This window comes from Pezoporus occidentalis, unplaced genomic scaffold (genome assembly GCF_034315485.1).
Source record: "Pezoporus occidentalis ecotype Australia unplaced genomic scaffold, CSIRO_AGI_Poc_V1 ctg122, whole genome shotgun sequence".
In the NCBI taxonomy this organism is placed as follows: domain Eukaryota; kingdom Metazoa; phylum Chordata; class Aves; order Psittaciformes; family Psittacidae; genus Pezoporus; species Pezoporus occidentalis.
In genome coordinates, this window is record NW_026913016.1 from 1,584,803 (window position 1) to 1,605,914 (window position 21,112).

General features: G+C 37.4%; 1 protein-coding gene across 3 annotated transcripts in view; it reads left to right on the forward strand.

Moving 5' to 3' along the window:
• Nucleotides 1–628: 628 nt before the first annotated feature.
• Nucleotides 629–21,112, forward strand: part of ZC3H13 (zinc finger CCCH-type containing 13) — a 46,761-nt gene continuing 26,277 nt past the window's right edge. For 2 of the 3 annotated variants that reach the window (XM_062607375.1, XM_062607378.1), the window contains exons 1-5: nt 629–858; nt 6,839–6,964; nt 7,400–7,509; nt 12,722–12,833; nt 19,391–19,499. In XM_062607375.1, the coding sequence (XP_062463359.1) occupies nt 6,848–6,964; nt 7,400–7,509; nt 12,722–12,833; nt 19,391–19,499 (448 nt within the window). In that variant the 5' untranslated portion in view covers nt 629–858; nt 6,839–6,847. The remainder of the gene's footprint in view (nt 859–6,838; nt 6,965–7,399; nt 7,510–12,721; nt 12,834–19,390; nt 19,500–21,112) is intronic. The other variant, XM_062607377.1, reaches the window with a different exon arrangement.

The following is a 21,112-nucleotide window of genomic DNA, read 5'->3' on the forward strand; positions in this document are numbered from 1 at the left end:
AGTGACAGGACAAGAGGCACGGTTTTAAACAGAAAAAAAGATAAATTTAGGCTAGATATCAGGAAGAAATTCTCCCCTGTGAGGTTGGTGAGGCACTGGCACAGGTTTACCAGAGAAGCTGTAGCTGTACCAGAGAGCCCTATCCCTAGCAGTATTCAACTCCAGGATGGACGGGGCTTGGAGCAACCTGGTCTAGTGGAAGCTGTCCTTGCCCACAGCAGGGAGTTGGAACTAGATGGTCTTAAAGGTCTTTTCCATCCCAAACTGTTCTGTTTGCACCTCAGCCACAGTGTTTATCAGCCCCCCAGTCCTGATCGGCACAGGCCGAGAAACCAGACTGGCGAGCCCGAGTAGGGCGCGAGGAACAACCAGCGCTGCCGGAGAACGTCGCCCTCCTGGGCTGCCGAACAGCCCGAAGCTCCCTGAGGCTTGGCGACTCCCGGCCAGCTGAGCAGGGCAAACAAGCTCCTTCCGCAGACTCATCGGCCCGCCTTCCCCGCCCTCCTCCAACATGGCGGCACTACCGCTTCCGCCCGGTCCCCTCTCTGCTGCCCTCCCTTCCCTGACGTCATCACCAGCGGCAGCGCTCCGAGGCGGGCGGCGCGAGGGCCGCCGGGAAGGCCGCGCGCGGCGGGAGCGGTGGTGGTGGCGGCGGCGGTTACCCATCGTCCGCGGCGCGCGGGGGCAGGACGGGCGGCGCCGGGCTGTAGGAGCGGGCGGCGCTCCTCGTCTTCCTCTCCGTGTCGCTCCGCGCTCAGGCCCGGGAGGACGGACTCCCCCCTCGCCCCCTCCCACCCTCTCCGCCCCGGGCGGCGGCGGAGGAGGCGGCGGGGAGCGGCGCGGCAGCGGAAGGAGCAGGTGAGTGTGGCGGAGCGACCGGGGAGTGGAGGGAGGGAGAGTGAAGGGCCGTGAGGGAAGGAGAGGCGGGAGAGGGTGGGCCAGGCCGGGTCCTGCATCCCGTTCCCCGCGGCCCACGACGGGCTCGGTGCCGGAGCTGCGGGGAAGGGCAGCGGTGTCGCCCGCCCAGCCCGGTGCGCGGCTGGGGCCTCGCTGAGGGCGCGGTTGGGCGGGCCTAGCGATGCGGCCAGCCAGCCGTTTGCGCGGGGTGAGGTGCCATCCGTCGGTGACCATGCCGGTGCCCGCCTCCCACGTACTTGGATCTTCCTTGTTGATGTTTTTTTTCCCCTTCAGTGAGGCTCTTCTCCCACTTTCTGTCAGTAAACCAGTTTCTGCTTCATGCGCTTAGAGGATCGGCTAATTTCGCTGGTGCCAATTCAGTCATCACCATGTCTTTAGACAGTGGTCTCAGCTGGCTCCCATTCCTTCCAGAGCTTGTATGCCAGGCATGTTGGGTTAGTATTGCAGATGGTCTGCTTAGGTCCTTACCTTTGACTTCCTCTGCTGGATTCTCCCTCCGCCATTGGTTTCTTGTCAACCTTTTGCCAGATTGCTTGAAGAACAGGTTTTGACAGATAGTGGAATAGGGATCAGGACCTTAAGGGATCTTGCTGTGGTGGTGAAACACTTAAGGTGCCTCTGTGCAGATTGGAGCGGTCAGACTGGCGCCATCAACTAAGTGTATCTGGAAACTGTGGTAGTTGTATGTGGCTGTGCCCAAAATAATCCATTCCACTCCTCAGCATGCTTGTTATGGTGTGACAACGTGCTAATGTGGTGCTCCAGTTTATAGATTGGAGATAACATGTGTCCAACAAACTTGGCATGAAGGCATAGTGAACTGGGGTCTGTCCACACAAGTCTGCATAGACTGTCCCTTAGTCTGATGGATCATCTTCTTTGAGTATGGGAATTTTGTTAGATGAGATATGGAATACTGAATACTTTCTTTTGTGATGCTAGGGCCTGATTTTTTAATTTATTTATTTACATGTAGAAAGCCAGCTGTGATTTTATACTTCTGAAAACATAACTAGCAGTTGCTTATCACTACTAGTGAAGGAATACCATATGTTAAATGAGAGGTAGGGTCAACTTAATATGGTGACGGGTTGACAGCACGGAGTTGTTAAAATAAACTTGGAATAATTTCTAAGGTTCTGCCAAACAGGCTTCTTTGTGGGAGTTAAGAGTGTTAGACTGACATCATATAAATGTGCAGCCAGTATTTGGCTAGTTTTTTGGAAGATGGGTAACAATGCGTTTTACTATTTTTAGCATTATTTTTAGGTAGTAAACCAGTGGAGCTCCTTCCAGTATCTCTATTTTGTTAGTAGCATCATGTGGAAACATTAACACTGTAATCAGAAACAAAACCTTTTCAGATAAAAGCTTTTCATGTGGAAAAGTGGAGGGAAGCACTGACATTTTCCTCTTCCTAAGGTGTTATTTAGTTGTCAACAGGTATTAGTTTATCATAGGGTGTTACAATCAGTTTGTGCCTGAACTCATGTAGGATTTTAAAATTACAATTTTGTTTGTAACTTTAAATGGCATATTATTTGTCACTTCACAGGTAGGAATTTCTTTATGTTTAACCTGTGTGTGGCATGCATGTATGCATGCACAGACATTGATTGACATGCCTACTAGGGATGTCTTGGACTTTCTTGAACAAATTATATCTTGTTATATTTTTTTTCTGAACTTTGCTGTTGTTCTGTTACATCTCAGTTGTAGTTATCCTGTCGAAGCAGGATTGTTTTTTGCAAATGACTGGATTAGGTTTTTCTAGTAGAAAAGCAGGTGTTTCAGGTGTGCGTCTATTGATAGTGGCTTATGTAATATCATACTTCTTTTGGAAGAAAAATGCTAAGCATGCTTGACCCCAAAATGGAGGAGTACTGATAATAAAAATACGGAATTTCATTGAATGTTGTGTTAATCATCATGCTTCATTGATTTCAGTTACTTGGATAGTGCCCACTAGGTATACTCGCTTCTCTCAAGTCTGTCTTACATTTTAAATTTACTCATGTGATAACACTCAGAGATACATTTTATTTCAAATGGTAGTATAATTAATGTCATTAACAGTTAGTCTCTCACCCAGGAAAAGTTACTTCATTTAAAGAATAACATAGATTCATCTGTAGGTTATTGTAGTGTTAAAATATTCCTAAATTATTACTAACAATTCCTACGGATCTTATTTATGTATTGGAAAGTGATACTTTACAGTCAAAACCTTAGCTATAGAATTTATTTTAGGAGTATAAAGTTAATTTTGCTTAGTAGTAGTAAGCTGTTTCAGAAGTTGCAGACACTTCAGTGCCCCTAGGTAGATACAGCGATACAGTGTCATGTACTTGAAATATAGGAGTACATAATTTTCTACTTAGAAACTTAAAAAAATAATAATCATGGAAGTAATTAGCTGAAATGTTGAAATATGAATGCTCAGGGCTCAGCCAACACTGATAATCAGTGCTTTCTAATCCATGTGAGTGTTTGATAAGGAGATGTTAGTTCAGAGGCACAGGCATTTAGTGGAAAGGAAAATCGCTGAACTGGCCATTAGTGTGGGATTTATTGCAGAATGGTGATCATCAAGAGTAAAGCAATGTAAGATGAAAATGAGGGAGAATTGAGCAAGTTATGGGAATTCTATGGGATGTTCCATTTCAATTGTTCTTGATTATCCATTAATATGCAGTCTGAAAAATCTGGAATTGAGACAATTTTGTTTTTCCCCTTATAGTACTTGTTTATAAGCAAGGAAACTTGTCACTAACATAAAACTACTGTTAGGCATCTGAGGTTTTCAGCTGCAATATTGTTTAAATAGTGGCTTTATTTTTCCAACTTGCTTGGGTTTTTGAAGAGTGAAAATGGGACTGGCTACATTTCCAGATACAGTCTCTCAAATGTAATGCTTGACATAGTGAAAATTCCTCAGTTTGCCTGTGAATAGCATGTCTGGGCTCTAAACATTCAGCCTGTATAACAGTTATGTTCACTTAAAGTGAAATCTCATACAGTTTTGGTTGCAGGAGCAACCAGAAGAACCCTTGTGATAGAATTGACAGAATGCTACCTAAAATAGTACATATTTTTTGTTTGTTACTCTTAGCTTTTTTTTTTTTTTTTTTCATTTAACATAGGGGTTTTTTTACAAACCATAGAAGAATCAGGGTTGGATGGCATTCTCTTAATTTCCTTATAGGAAATTATTGGCCAAAACGTCAGGAAGCAGGTAGTTGGAATGAAGTTACCTGTTCAGTTATGATGGTGTTTCCCCCTTCATCCTCTCCATGTCTAGAACTATTCTCTTAAGCTTAGTCATCATCTTAACTTCCCATAGAAGTTAATTCAAAGAAGGTAATATTTGCTAGGTAAAAAGTAAAATTTAAAATAAGATGTTTTGCCTCTGTTTCCTTGAAAATAGAAGGACATTGAAATTAGGAGGCAAAATAAAAGTAAATTTTATGTATTATGTACTACTATCATGTTAGTGTGTATTGTACTTGCGTATCAGATGCACTCATTTTATCTGTCCTTCATGTGTTGAACCTTCTCCCTATGCCATTGCCAGTGCCGTTCTGCTAACCCTTTTTATTTCAGATATATCTCTTTTTAGTGCAAATATTTAAACCAAAATCAGTAGTTCGTATACGATCGTCTTATTAAAAATGCTTTTGCATATGTCAGTCAATTTTTGTATCCTCTGTTAAAGTGTGTAGCTGCATGAAACTTTACAAATTCGCTGGGGGATTTTGCTGACATGCAGTGGGAAACAATCCTGAAATGGAAGGGTGCTCAGCTGGGTGAGATGTGGTATTGTTTTGCTTTCTACCTTTAATGGTTTATTCTGTCAGACTTTGTAACTACTGCTGCACATTGAGCTGTCCACAATGACTCCTAATTATTTTTCTCAGAAGACTGGACTAATTCAAACTCATCAAGTATTTAGATAAAATCATTTCTCCTTGTGTGCATTACATTTTATTTATTTGCATTTCATCTGCTGTTGTATAACTCAATTTTCTAACTCAGGTAGATCTTTCTGGAAATCTCTGTTCTCCACAGTTTTTACTAACCTAAGTAATTTCTGAATACTGGCAAATTCTACTGTTTCACTGTCTGCTTCCACTAATTGTTGTTAACCATTGTTTTTAATGTCTGGTATACAACACATGGTTAACTTTTACCATGTCTGAGCATCTTGGTTAAGGTCTTGGTTATCTGAAACTTCCTTATGATAGAGATCAAATTCTTCAGATAATCAAAGTGTTGCAGAAGTAGTCATTAGAGCTGAGCTGAGAAATCTCTCAAGTACAGTTTAAGCTTGCTTTCTTCTGTTGCTTGTAAAGGAGCTATAGTGCCTAGCAAGAGCTTCAGCACAGTTTTCTTTGTAGAAAGTGCACAAATGTTAGTCTTCTAGAGAAGCCTTGTTGTTGAAGTAACCATAGGATTCAGATAATGAAGTTCCATCAAAATAAAAGGGAGAAAACCAGGTATTATCCAAATTTCAAGTGTAAAATACGTACAGCAGTGTTACTTCTTTTTTTTTGTGCTTTTGTCCGCATTTGTACTTTTTCTTTTTTTATTATTTTTCTGTAGAATGGAACCTTACAATCTGAATGCTATGGGAATATATTGCCGATAAGATCAGTGAAAATTTGTAGTAATACAGTGTCGAGGGTGTTAGCTTAAATCTGTATTATTCTGACTGTATGGATGAGCTTTTCGTGACATGTGGATAGGGGCAGAAGAGATAGCAGAAGGGTAGGTGGTTAGAGTTTGACTAATCATGTTGTACTGAGTAATGAGCTCTAGAGTGATGGCACTGTGACAAAGAGGTGTTTTTTTTGGGCTGTATATAAATCGTCCAGAAACTGGCAGATTTTCCGAGACTGAAATAATTTCAGTGTAGTTCAAGTAGAATTTAAACAATGGACAATGGTTTTTGGACTCCAGTTTGCGCTTTTTTGTACAATCTGTCTTGAAATGTGTATCTTCGCTTTTTTAAAAAAAAAAAAAAAGTTTTTTTTTTCTGTATTCAGTAACTCCTCAGGTAAGAGAAGTTGTGACTTATTTATCAAACTTGTGCTGTATTTGCTTTCAAATTTGTTTTTTTTATAATGAAAGGAGTTACTTAAGCATATCGCTGTTTTGTGGTTTTTTTTTGTTTGTTTTTTTGTTTTTTGTTTTGTTTGCTTTTGAGGTTGGTGGTTTTTGTGGGTGAGGTTTTTCTTGGTTCAGTTTTTTTTTGTTTCTTTTTTCTTTTGTTTTTGTTTTTTGTTTTGTTATTTTTTTATTTTTTTTATTTTTTTGTCTTTCTAAACTCAGGTGATTGCAAATAGTTGTAGGATATAAGCCAGTAACAAATACAGACTGTGGATGGTATCAAGGTGATGTGCAGTATGATGTCAAGTTGGTATTTCACACATCAAAATAAGAGGGATGGATAGAGCTCTCATTTTCTGGATATCTGTTTCTGAAAATGAGCCATTACTTAATTTCTTAGAACCCGTTTCCGAGAGGTTGGTGAAGTAATATTAAAGGTTCTTTTTACCTGCAGTCGCTTCAGCTCCTGCACATAAAATACATGTTGAAGGAAAGCATCTGTTCTGTGTGGTGTTTGGTACTGAAATGGATAACATATCCTATGATCTTTCCCAAAGGGAAGCTGAAGAATCCAAAACAGGTCATAAAATAAAATGAAGGACTATCATTACTGGTGCTCAGCTGACTTGTTTAAATCAGAGGCATTCCTTGTTATTAGATACATTTCACTCATTTATGACTTTTATTCTTTCTTCATCATCTCTGCAGCAACTCTTGCAACATGTATCATACTATTTTATTAATGTGAGTTCAGTGTCCATAGCCTCAAACTGAAGGATTTTACAGTTTTGCTTTTTTTTTTTGGTTGAAGTAGTACAAAATGTCAAAAATTAGAAGGAAGGTCACAGTGGAAAATACCAAGACCATATCCGATAGCACTTCCCGAAGACCCAGTGTGTTTGAAAGGCTTGGACCCAGCACTGGAAGTACTGCAGAGGTGAGTTGTAAAAGCGTTCTTCTCCTCTCCACCCCAGCATCTTCTTTTCCAGGATTTAGGTGGTGGGAAAGTGTAGCTTACAAGTACCAAGTACTCAGATGTCACTGATATTAGTAAAGGTGGAAAGAACTCCTTAACGCATGGACGTTCAACATACTAGTAACTAGAATATTTAGATAACGTGTGTTGTCCCAGCTTCTGGAGAGGAGCAGTAGTAATGTACATATTAATGGAATTCACACCAACCTAAATTTTTCTCTGCCAGACCTGATGCTTATTGTTGGGTTTTGTTTTTTTTTAAATTATATTACTGGTGGACAGAAATTGCAGATAAATGGGAGTTAATGTGGAGTCATTTGTTTGTTCTGCCACACTCACACCAATGGTATTTCCAGAAACGAGTGTGAAATTCACCCAGTGATGTCTGTCTCTTAGACACAGTGCCGTAACTGGCTGAAGACTGGCAACTGCCTCTATGGGAACACATGTAGATTCGTACATGGCCCTTCACCACGAGGTAAAGGCTATAGCAGCAGTTATAGAAGGTAAATCAAGAACTCACTTTGAATTCTTCACATGCTGTAGGAAAAATAGCTTTTGCAACTATGTCTTTTGTTGTGTTTTTTTTTTTTTTAAGTGAAATGCTGTTGTGTGCCTAATGGTATGTTTTATCAATAACCAGTTGCACTGTGAAGCTTCCAAAGACAATTTAGCAATTTGCAGTGGGTTTTCTCAGGATTTGTGTGTATGTAACTTTAAAAAATGAACAGAATCCACTGAATGCAGATTAGTGTCTTATATTACTTGAAATGGGAAGTTTAAGTGCCTTAACACTTTTTTTGTGTAGTGTCACTGCAGCTTCTGATATGCCTTTCTGTCCTTTACTAAAATGCTGTCTTGCAGCTACTTTCTGCAGCACTCGCATACTTGCAGCCCTTTTGCGTTTGCTATATTGTTTGATGAATAAGGCATCTATCCTTTCTCTCCTGTTGTGAGAAAACAGTTCTCTTCAAGATGTAGTCCTATGACTTTATCTGTCAGATACAGAACAGATATCCTGCATTATAGGAGGTGATCCAAAAAGTAACTCCATTTTTCAAATGAGAGTATTTTTACTCTCTGCCTCTTCATTTGTTACTGTAATGTGAAAGCACTGGGTGTCTCAACTGTCCTTTTTGTGGCGTAACACCTTACTTAACTGAAACAAAATGTGGCAGTAACTTTGTAATATTCTTGCTATAAAGAACAAAAAAATACAGTTTCAGCATAGTACGTCTTTGTATGAAGTCTTCACATTTTAGAAACAACCGCCCTTCATAATGCTACAGTAGTGTCTGTGTTGCCTCTAGATTACAGATGGGCACACTAAAATATCAAAGTGTAAAGCCACAACAGGAAGGTTGGCATGAGGTTAGGGTTCTGTTTCTGTCTCTTTTTCCTGGTCTTGTGGCATACTCTCAGGATGATCTTGACTTGACTTGTTTGATCTTCCATTGTTTCTAAGGTGGTAGCAGCTGGGATACAAAATACATCACTGAGTTTAATGTTTCTTTCAGTATGTAAAAAATTTTAGTCCATTCTGTACTGAATGTTCCAAATGGGAAAAATGAGTGATTTACTGGTAGAAATTAAATTTTAAAGCTTTTAGAATGTCACTTTCTTCTTGTTTTCAGTGTTTGGAACACTCAGTGCATAGTTCTCCTTGGTCATTTGAAGAAAAGTGACATTTCTTTTAATGATTAAAACTGTGTTTCTGCTTCACTGTCACTACTGACATTTAAGAATAATGTCAGTTTACTTCTTTTTATTGCTAACTTTTTTTACTGGGACTATATGAAAAAGTCAAAGGACAAATCTTGCTGCTTATCTGCTTGACACATTTAACATTTAAGTGTTCTTAAAAAGGGTGAGGAAGCCTCTGCCTGCCTTCCACATACACATACACACACACCATAACAGACAAATGAAAAAAGCATGCTTGTCTTCAGAAGTTTCTGGTAATACCTCACGGCCAGGCACAGAAAAAAACTGATTTATGTACATGATAAAATGATGACAGTTTCATGCCATTTAACATTACAGAGATTTTTACAAATGTTACCCAGAATTTTGAATGCAGTTTTATTGGCTTCTTGCAAGCCAAGCTCATGCTGTTTCCACAGCAGTTCAGTTCAAGCAGTATTCTTGTGCAGGTATCTGGGACAACATAATGGTGATGTGTCTACATGTGTTCAGCCAGACCTGCGGATGAAGGCCTTTGTTTTGCAAGCAGTTGGTAGGGCAAAGCAAGTCTTGCTGCCTTTCTGTCTTGCCTTTCAGTTTCATACCTGTCTGAAATAAATCTGTTAATGGTTTTTATCTGACTATAACGCCTCCCAAAACTCAGAATCACACCAGGCAGTAGGAAAACTTGACTCTAAAGTGTGAAGAAGACTCTTTAAGTTTAGTTTCACTATAACTCCGTTTCAGCATTAATGCTGCTTCTCACAGCATGAATTTTAATCTTGCTGTTACAAAAAAGGGAACCTAGCATGTTTGAGCATGCGAACCTTTCTTGATGAGGGTATTAAGAATTTGTTAATAGACCTGCCAGTCTTCCAGGCATCCAAAGTATGGAGAAGCTAACAAGAAAAGAGCTGTGTATAAACATGCTATCCCACAAGGAACTTTCCTCTCTTGCTCCACTTCTAAATTGTTGGGTAGCTGCTTGGCTGCTTCCTGCTGGTTCTCTTATACCGTATACATATGTGTCTATGCCATTGTAACTTCTCTTTCTTAGCCTGTCTGATCATGTTCATTCTGGATAATTAAACCATTTTTAAAGCCAAACCAGCAGTGATATTGGGTAAGACCTTACAGATTTTGTGAGGTTCAAATACAATTGTATGGGAAACTGAAAAAAAAAGGGACAATATTTCATGAGCAATTTTAATATGTACATTACACACTAATAATTGTCATTTGCTAATGCCTGCACGTGTGTGCACACAAACATACACAGATATGCTCAAAAAGTACGTTGTAATGTGTGCCTACTGCTGGGTAGTTACTCCCGACACTGTTAAGAGGCAAGTGGAGGGACTGTTACAAATCTGTATTTCCTAACCAAGCTGCTGAATATGCAGAACTGAACTGTTGCACAAGTAATGCCATTTAAAATTGCTTAATGTCCCTGCTTTAATTTTGAAATGATGAAATTCTGCATTTTAGGCCTTACTTAAGAAGTAAGCCCATCACAAAATATTAAGTCATTTTTTCGTCGAGTAGTTTTCTGCTTTCAGTGTACAGGGATAATGCTGTGGAGCCTTTTGTGTGAAAGGTTCTACCAGCTGCAGTCTAGCCACACATTTAACTGTAGAGGTAAAACTATAGTTACCTGTTGGAATTCATCAGTGTGCATTACGTGTAATAATCAAAGAGCCTTTTTGGAGGGGAAGCAAGTGGAAGGTTAGGTAGAAAAGAAGCCAAATTAAAGTTGTGGTATACCTGAAAGAAAAATCAGACCAGCTTCTTTTTCTGTGCATTAAGTTAAAATATCTGAAAACTGTTCAGTTTTCTGAATAATTGTTTCTTAAAATTTGACAAATTTTCAGTCCAAAAAACAAAAAAAACCCAACCCAAAACAAAAATTAAAAAAAAACACAAAAAACCCCACTAACAAACTCCAAGCCTGAAGCTGTAGCTTTTTTTCATTTCTGTGATTTCTTGGTAACTTTTGTAATCTTTAAGTAGATTTGAATAATAAGTTTTTTCTTCCCTCCCATACTGAAAAAGATACTAATTAAGAGTGAAATGGTTTCAGTGTTTTTTCACTCTGGTATGTAGCTTTTTTTTTTTTAAAAAAAAAAAGATATTAAAAACCAAGTACATGAGCTGCATTCAGTAGAAGTTCTGTTGCTTTCTCCTTTAGCTGCTGTTTTATATACCTGAAATTGCTCCTGTCGAGGAGCAATGTTACATTAGCTTACATTTTTTTGCCCTTAAAATTAATTTTCACTTTCACAAATTCAAATCCTTTCTGCCATAGCTAAGTATTATTAAAAATTAAGGCATATATTGCCAGTACAATGTTTGAAGACAGTTTATTTGTTGAGGTAGCTGATGGTTGGAATGCTTCATAGTGTTTCAATAATGCAAAGGAATTATCTTTCTAAGATGGGTGAGGGGAAATAAAATAAGCTTGAATACCTTTGCTAATTTAATACCTTTTCTAAAGTCAGGTGCTTTAAAGATGCAAAGAAGATAACTTGTTTATATTTGTATGCTGGATATTATTTGATCCTTAGTGCTGAAGGAAGTAGCATGCTACCATTTTGTACCTTTCCTCCAATCTAGATTGACCTGTATTTAAAACTTCATGAAGAATTAAATGTATTTAGAATGAGAGCAGTCGCTGGTCTTTTTCTTCTTGGATCCTAAAACACTTAACCTTATGGCACAATTTGGCAACATTGCAAAAGACGAAGTGGAAACCAATTACTGTTTTTCAAATATGCACAGGTTGAAAATGAAATCATTAATTTAGATTTTTGTATGCACAAACTGTGAAAGACAGTTTATGATGTACTTATGTGGCAGAGGAAGAGTGGGAAAAATGACACTTTCTAAATGGAAACCCTAATTCAGTCTGAAAAACAAGTGCAGACTTCCTTATTCAAATAGTACATATAACTTCTGATCAACTAAGGCAGTATCAATTATCTCTTTGTGATTCTTTAGTGTAAACTGATAGGTACAGATCCAGCACTTTCATTCATCTATTTCATGGGAGAATCTGTAGTTAACAGCTGACAGCCATCCTGGAAGTACAAAACTCGGTATCAGTCCAGTTTTATATGAAGAGAAAATTTGTTTTCTTGAACTGAAAGATCATATGAAGCAGCTCTTATATCCATCCCCTTTGCTTAGGAACTTGTTTGAATGCAAAGGTTGTTATCTTTAAACTCATAAGGGATAAAGAACTTGTGAATACATACTAAGGTGACAAAATTACATAGATGTGGTAGGATAGGATGTTCCCCTTCCCTTCCCATAATACCTTTTTACAGAAAATATATGTTGTTACATGACTGCTAGAGTTCATCCAATATTTTGTAATGAAGTAACTGCAAAATGGAAAATAGAGGAGACCTCCAGGAGTAAATTTCTGGTGCATGGTCTTGCAACAGGGTTTTTTCTGTGGCAGTCTCGCTAAGGCTGTGAGAGGATGGCACTAAGGTCCTGTTGTCTCCACTTGCAGGCTTCATCTGTATTCAGAGTTGTGCTTCTGTGTGACTGTCGTTGCTAGTCTAAAGTAATTTGACTCTGCATTAATTGTGGTTTTTATATATATACACATATATATATATATATAAAAGATATATATTAAAATGGTGCAGCTTAGAATATGGAGAAGGCTAAAGATATCTTAAAGACTTGGTAAGAGTGATTGTGGAACACAGTGATGGTCAGAAAAAGATTTATTCTGGGTAAGATCACCTGAAGCTGATCTGGAGTAGTAACCAAGTCATGTCATATACATGTACAAGTAATTTTTCTTCTTAGAGTCAAGTCTTCCTTCATGTTCTGAAAGGGTTGGTTTTTTAGAATGCTTAAGCACATTAGAACAAAGTATTTTTTTTTTATTCATCTATTTCACTTCTGGGTGGGAGGTTTAGCTTCTTTATGTATATGCTAAATAAAAAAAAAAGTAATAGCTTGTATTTGTTTAGAAATAGTCCCACAGAACTGGTTATATTATGTTTCTGTATTAAACAGGTCACCAGAAAGACCCACTGGAGATCTTCGGGAAAGAATGAAGAACAAACGTCAAGATGTTGAAGCAGAGCCACAGAAGCGAAGTACAGAGGAATCGTCCTCTCCTGTTAGGGTAAGAGTGGAGTTTGCAGAACTCCAGAATCCCTCAGTAGCAGTTGGGCAATGTGTCCTAGAAGCCTGATCATGGTGACTTGTAATATTTAAAATGTTTTAATGAACTGATCGGTTTGTACATAGCATGTGGCATATTTTATTATGAAGTGTCTTAACAATTGTATTATATTGCAATTTTATAGCACTTTCTGGTCTTGTGGTGCCCAAAGATTTTACAAACTCCACAGACTAAAATATATTATGGATACTGATATTTATTATTTAATAACATTGCAGACTCTGGTTATTACCAAGAAAGTGTATTAACTGATGTTCCAATCATCCGCTGTTTTTCCCCCCAGCACTTACTCATATCCATTGTTCACATGCATTCTGACTCCAGTTTTTCCAAATTTGCTTTTGATGAGACCACACAGTTACTGTTGTGCTGGTTCATTTCACCTTCCTCCTCACAGACTGATCAGCCATCCCAACTGCTCATTTTTTGTATTTTGCAAAAATTCATCCATTATCATTCTCATTTTCTTATCATCTTTCTGCAGCCCTATACCCCTAAAATATCAGAACTTACTTTTTTAAAATCGTATTATCTGTTCCTGATGTTACAAATGGATAGGGGCAGAGTTGGTAGTGTGACCCTGAACCCATGTAACAATAGCACCAGTGTATTCCTGCATCATGTTTTTTAAGACCATTTTCATATGAATAACAACTAAAAATTTTTATCTGTGAAAACTCAGGTTTGCTTCTGCAGATATTAACAGCATTCTGTTTTTATTTCCTCTTGGTCTGTTCCTGCTTGCTGTATAAAATGAATTTTTATGCCAGGTATAAAGAAATCAACAGCAGCTGCTATCATTAAATTAAGAGAATGGCTTACCTTTCAATCATGTTTTCAGTTGCTGTTAATTTATGTAAACTTTTGATCTTTTTACTCTTTTACTTGAATGTGTTTCTTTTATTTTTCTAATAGTTTGAATAAACTGTTCAGTTACTGAGTACATGGTTGGTGGGAGAAGTGTTTTTGTCCAACCGTTATTAAAAATTTATCGTAACTTCTTCTGTCCAACTGACAACTGTACAACTCTGATTTTGATGTAATTCTTACTTTTGGTAAGAATTCATGCTTTTATAGTGTTCTATTAATGTAATAATAAAATACTTTTAAACAACTAAGACCCAAATAAAGATGAACTTGAAGCAGGAATCAAAAAGCATCATAGATTTAGCGGGTCTGTTAAAGTACCCAAGAATTACAGGGTAAGCACACTGCAGAGGAAAAAAAATTTACTCTGCTTCAATCTCATAAAACAGAAGGCTGAGGAGACCACTGAGCTTTTATACTATTTACATGGAGGCAACTTTCAAATGTGGGATATCCAAAGAAAATTTCCTGGTACAATAGATGAAGAGGGACAGTCATCAAGAGTTGCATTGCAAAGAACCAGGATATCTAAAGGAACAGAAGACTGAACTGACTGAACTGCTAACAAAAATCTTGCTCCATCATTAGAGCTGCTACTATGGTGGAGATCTAATATCTGAAGTTTCCATCTCTTACTAAAGCTTTTGGAATAACAAGAGGAGCTGGATAAAAAAATCTTAACTTTGTTTTGAAATAATGAAAAGTAGCTTGTTCCATAAAAAGTTTCCTAATTGTACTTTTTTTTTTTTTTTTTTTTTTTTTTGAAAGGGCAGCACTGTTCCTGCAGGCAGAATTTGTGCTTCGCCAGTCTACTAGCATGAAACTTTAACAGAGCATAGGGGTTAAGAAAGAACTGTTTGATACAGGTGAAACCTTAAATAGCTTCTTTTGAAACAAGGCTTTTGAGGCATATTAGATAGTCGAAGAATAGTAGGTATAATATTGTCAGGTTTAGAAGCTAGCTAAGGGGAAAATTTTAGATTAATTTCAAATGATAAAGTTACAGAGGATGTTATGGTGCTTCATCTAAAGAGCTATAACTTTTTAAGAATGTGAAAAAAATGTTGGCTATCCCTAATGTCAAACTTTACAGAAGATATGAAAACAGTTGAGATTACTAAAGTCTGAGGAATGCCACAGAGATTGGGGAAAGATAGTTTTTATCAGTACAATGAAAGGTGAAACTTGGTGTTGGCAAGTGCAAGGTAATGCACAATTAAGAATGTATTTAAAACAAAGAATCATGAATGAATATTTGAAAAGTAACTGAAGCCATCCAGTAGAAAAACAAGTTATTGTGGACAGCTCAATAAAACTATCTGTTCAAAATGCAGTCACAGTTGCAGAAGCAAACACTCGTATATAAAAATGGAATAGAAAATGATCAATATTATGTTGTAGAAATTCATGGTTCAGTTTTATTTGAAATGGTGTTTGGTTATGATCGCCTGTATGCAAGAAAATACGAAGTATTTTTGAAGTGGGCAAGGAAGTGAGAGACTGGAGAAAAAAAGAGCATGTGGCGAATGTATGTAATGTATGGTTGAGATAATGTAAATTAGATGCGTCATGTTCATACTTTATCCCAGTAGAAAGAGTGGCAAATTTTAAATGATGAGGGGAAATGCTGTTTATGTTATGTATGACAATTCTACCTGATTGCCAGAAGATACATTAAAAAACCTGAATAGGTTCCACAAAAAGTTGAGACAATATAACTAGTATAAAATCATCTTAGAAGGCATTTCTTTTCTTTGGAGACATAAAATAACTAGCACAATCTGTGTGTATTTAGGACAAAACTTCCTGTAAGGACAGATTATAGAATATATTCCTTATATCTTCATGTCTTGCACTGTTATTTTCAGAGACAATATGCTGCGTTACGTGGACAACTACATTGAACTTGGTTGTTTCTGTATTTCTCAGATTTGTGCTCAGAATTATTTCAGCACTGTCTGTAGTGTATCAATTACGATACAGATAGAGTAGGTTCATGCTGCTACTGTATTTAGTTGGAAATTTTTATGTTGAAATTTTCCCTGTATTATGAAGACAGCTACATTGGAGTATATGAAGTATTAGCTAAAGTGTTACCTGGGAGGTGTGTGTGATTTGGGAGAAATAGTTGGAAGAACTTAATGTACATTTAGGAAAGGTTTTTTGTAGGGATTGTATATTAACCTGTTTTGTATCTGTGCTCTTTATCAGTATGGCTTTTGAATATCTCTACTAGAAATGGAAGTCAGCATTGTCTTCCATGTCTGAAATGGAAACAGTACCTGTTAATTTCAGGGAAACTTCAGATTCATTTTCGTGTACATTTGCGTAGTGTGGTAGTAGTTTACACTATAGAGGTATTATACCTAGAGCAAAATAGTACTGTGCTTGCCTAAAAGATTCTATCTGTAATACTTGATAGCTTATTTTAGATTTTAAGGAATCTGTGCTTTTGAATTAGTTTATATTTCTGCTTCGTGTACATGTGCTGATAAGGCTGAAACTGAAGTTTCTGCCTTGTAAGAGTCTTATAAATATTCTCTCTGCTGGTGTTGGTAAAATAATACTGCTTGGCTAGAAGTATGTTTTGCCAACTGGATGAGTCCTTCTGTGCTTGGCCAGACTCCTCTGGCTGTGGTGGGAAATTCATTCAAGTAGTCATAAAGTCTTGTGCTGTAGGGTGCTGATCATATCTTACGGGGTGTGGAACTTCAATTTAAGTAGATGTTAAGTTAAATAAAATCTCACAGAATTCAGCCATAATGTCATGGGTTTTTTGTTTTGTTTTTTTTTTTTTCCTAAGTAGCATTTCTTCTGAATGTCAAATTAACCGATTAATTAAACTGTAATCATCTAACACATGTAAATAGTGTAACTGAGCACATACTTGAGAACAGCAAGATAAGGTCTACTAACTTGTTTAGGACAATCCGCAATTTCTTCTTTTTTTTTTTTTAATAAATATATTATTGTGAAAGGTTATTATTTCTTGCCTAGTAAATGGGATTTTTTCAGAGTCTGCAGAAAAATAGTTCATGAGTGTGGTTAAATTTGATACAGCGTCTTCAAGTACAAGTCAAAGACATTCTGCTGGCCTTTGGAGCTTGACTTACTTTATTCTTGGCTTATTAAGGGAGAGACAAAAAAAAATCCGTGAAGTACAAGCAGGTCTATATGAAGGAAATATTTCCGATAGTATGAGGGAATTAAATATGTTGTAAGTGGAACAAGTACAATGGAAGGAATACCTTGAAGATTTTTGCAGTGAGAAAATTCAAATGTGTCTTCTAACCATCATAGTTGAAATTCTTGATTTGTGACCCCAGGAATAAATACTCAATTTCTAAACTGAGATTTGTTTTTTCAAGATGCAGTGTTACCAGAATCTTTCTCCTGGCAAATAAACTGAAGTCATTTAGTGTATAAATGGGCTTGGATCAAGTTGTCCAGACTTGTAAAATAGCATGCTTGCATAAAAATTGTCTATTCCTTTCCCCTATATTCAGTAATTCAATAAAATTTCTTTCATAGATGTTTTTGCTGTCAGTTCTTCTGTAGAAGTATAATTGTGCCACTACTGAACCACTCCACTGAAAGGAGAAAATACAGGTTTCTAGACGCTTGTGTTTGATTGTGAGCTTGGAGATGTAGGCAAGATGTAAGCAATACTACACAGGTTGTGTAGTATTGTGTAGTATAAAATATGTATTTCAGTTTGCTAGTAAGAAGTAGTGTTGGACTAATAGAAACTAGTGTTTGTATTCCAGAAATTGTTTATTGTTTGTTTATATTGTAGGAGTTGGAGTATAGAGTAGAAGTACACAGTTTAATACAACAGATGCAGTCTTTCAAGGAGGGCAGTCTAGAAATGTTAAGTTACTCTAAGAAGATAGAGTGGTTTCAGGGCAGTCTTGTTGATGAAGTTAGGGTTTTCAAATGTCAGTAGAGGAATTTTCTTTTAATGTAACTTGCTTTGTATAGTACAATTCTTGCTCTGAAATGTCTTTAGTACATCTTGTGGTGATGGCTTAGGTGGTGTCAGTAGCCAACACGACTTGACAGGTTACCATCTTGTGCATCGTTTTAGAGATCCTGTCATGAAATGGAGAAACCTCTTTTTCCCTTCCCCCCACCTTTTTTTTCCTTATTCTACAAGCTGCTTTAAATTAAATATGACACAAATTAGTTCTTTACTGTGAAACTCCTTTGTGTTCCATAGCGCCTGGTCGCTTCTGAGCCTTTGAATATGGTACACTGAATGCATAAAGATGAGAGGCTTGAGAATAACTGTGTGCTGAAGCATCTGGTTTAGTTCACTAGGTAAAATAAAGACAGTGCTTGTTCTGTCATCATATCATTAAGCTAGGGATAAGATTTTAACATTTAGTGAGTAAAAAGGAATAGTTGAATTTTACTTACTTGGGAGTGACTATCTAGAAGCTTATGTTATTTCCTTACTGTATTTCTAAGGTGATTTTAAGGATTGAAATTAAGTAAAAATCAAAGTCCCAGTAAGAAATAGCTAGCGAAATTCTCAGGCATCTCCTTCTCTTGGTATAAAAGCAAAGGTTTCTACGTATCAACACTGAAGAATCCCCAAAAGGCAAAAGAAGGCACTATGGGAGGTGAGAACAAAAGGGATATGGAACGGACTTTCATTATTTGCTCTTTCTGGTTTCCTACTTAGTAAATTAACCTGAGATACTTCTAAGCTTGAATGTTCTTTTCCATTGGGTTTTTGGTTTTGTTTTTTTTCAAATAGTGAAAAAACTTTGTCCTATGCTCCACTTGATCCCAGGTAGATTATTTAAGGAATGTCCCTTCAGCAGCGGCAGTGATGTAACTACGTATCAATTACTACTGGAATTTAGCTGGGGAGAAAAAACAGCATGGGTTCAGTTACCTTATGAAATTTCTTTCCTATAAGAACAGTCTTTGGCTTCCTTAGGAGTCCACAGGACCATCTGCCCCATGCAAACTGGTGCTGCTGCAATAGTTAGACTTGTGTAATAGCTCAGGGCCAGTGAAAGTTCAAATATAAAGTTATCAACAAAACTTGATTCCAATATGTTGCTTTAGCCTTTCCCCCCCGTCCCTTCCTTCTGCCAGCCAAGGGTCTCTGGGTTTTTTATTGTTTATTTTATTGTTTCCCCAAATTCTTTATCCTGTGGAGAGTTAAATGGTTCAGCTTCTGAGGCTTATCTGCCTTGCATATAAGTATTCTTATTTACAGCTGAGAACTCTCACTCAAGCTGGCAAAATTACACTCTTCCAATGTTTGTTAAGCTATCAGCTCAAGAACCTGATCTGTTCTTTCAGTTCCTGTTTTAAACTTTGTTCTCTGATACATGCTTGTTTCTTGCCCTGCCCCTAAACCTTGTTAGTTTATGAAACCTTTCTTCTCTTTTCCCCATCTGCTGTTTGCACACTGATTATTTGAAATTGCATTCGATCATGTTGCCTGTGGAATCTCTGCTTATTTAAGAAGGTATTTGTTCAGCAGGCTAAAGGGAGAAATACTTTTTGAACTATAAAAAAGAAACGGCCAAAATGCCATGTAAAATGTGCCTTCTTCAGTCTTCTTTTAAAATAAAAATGTTTACTCTAATGAAGCATTTTTCCCCCTATAGAAAGAGTCTTCACGAGGAAGACACAGGGAAAAAGAGGATATCAAAATTACAAAGGAGAGAACACCAGAAAGTGAAGAGGAAAATGGGGATTGGGAAACAAATAGAGAAGGTAAGTGTAATGAAACCAATGGTCCCTCTACAGCTCAGTGAATTACAGGATTACTGGACTGTATGTAAAGTAGAATGTTTGAAGATTTGGTCTCTAAACAGAATACTTTTATGCAGTAGACATTAATTTTTAGAGGTGAGTAAAGAAGCAGTCTTTGCTTTGTAGTTGGACTGCTACAGTGCTAAAACCAACTTATTTTAAAAACAAATGCATTTTTTCCCTTTTAAAGGCTCCTCAGACACCAAGAAACTTGGCCGTAGTCTACTCTATAGCGGAACCTTTCACATTTAGATCACTAGTTGAATCCAAGTTGCATCCAAAGTAATTTCAGAATTGAGCAGTCTGAGGAGAGAGAATAACTCCTTAGAATTAAGTCAGCAGGGTTTTGTTGCATAATTTGTAGTGGTATAGGCTGTCTCATTAACAAGGGTGTCATTGGATGAGTATAACAGCAGCTCAGCAGCTGAAGGTAGCACTATGAAAACGCTCCAGGAGTGGTAGGAGTCTTGCATTACCTTCTGTACTCATTTTTGTTTGTGTGGGCTTTTTTGTTTAGTTTAGTGGTTAAAAGCTGATTTTGTTGTCTTTGTTTATAATACTTGTCCCCTTGAGGAAAAGACTGTCTATTTTCTCCTGAGTTTCACTTCTGTTAGAGACCAAGCTCACCTGACAGTGAAATTATGACTGATTCTAATGAACTGTAGTGTTTGTGTAGTTTTGTGTCAGTGCTTCCGAAGTAGTTACAATATTGCAATTGAAGATGAGAATCCTGATCCATTCTAAGTGAATTCAGATACAGTGAAGGTATTTGCAATAAAGTATACTACAAGTTGGTTTTGGGATGAGGCTCCTCTGTAAATTTCATTAAGTAGGTGACTTTTAGCATGTGAGGTAAGTGTTGCAAATATTGTTTTGCATGTCACAGTATGTGAATGGAAACTGTGATATTTTTTCACTCCTTTCTAAATTTTCTTTTCAGCATGATTTAAGAAACAGCGGCCTATGACATGTATACATGGAAGTAGAATCTGAAGTCAAAACACTTTGGAACATAGAACCCTCAAGTTTTATATAAATACATAGTATGAATGTCTGAAGTTCTACACATTGAGGCTTTCATCTTGAAAACTATGCTTTATCAAAATAATGTTGATTGTAGCTCTATGGCTGAAGTAGAATTACTATCTGTGAAGTTCTGCTGAGTGCTGTATAAGCAGGTAGATGGACTGGGAAAGAACCTATGCTGTTAGGAACTGCACCTCTCTATAAGCTGTTCCCCTGCATTCTTGGCACATAAAGGGCATTTGTAGACCGAGTTCAGTTGTTGCAGAACCTTTTATATAGTTCCTGTGTGTAGGAGGGGGAGTGAAAGCTAATAACTTCTTAATGAAGTAATCTTTTCTCTGACAGTTATTTTCCTGAAGTGCTTTTTGAACATTAAACTTAAATAGCCTTATAATAAGAAATGCAAACAGAGTGAGTAAATTGCTTTAATTTTCAGTAAGATTTCAGTTGCAAAGCTTGAAACATATGATATTAACTAGCCATGACTTAATGAAAAAGTGAGAGAAATTGCATCTCTTCTGATACGAAAATCAAACAGTAATAATGTT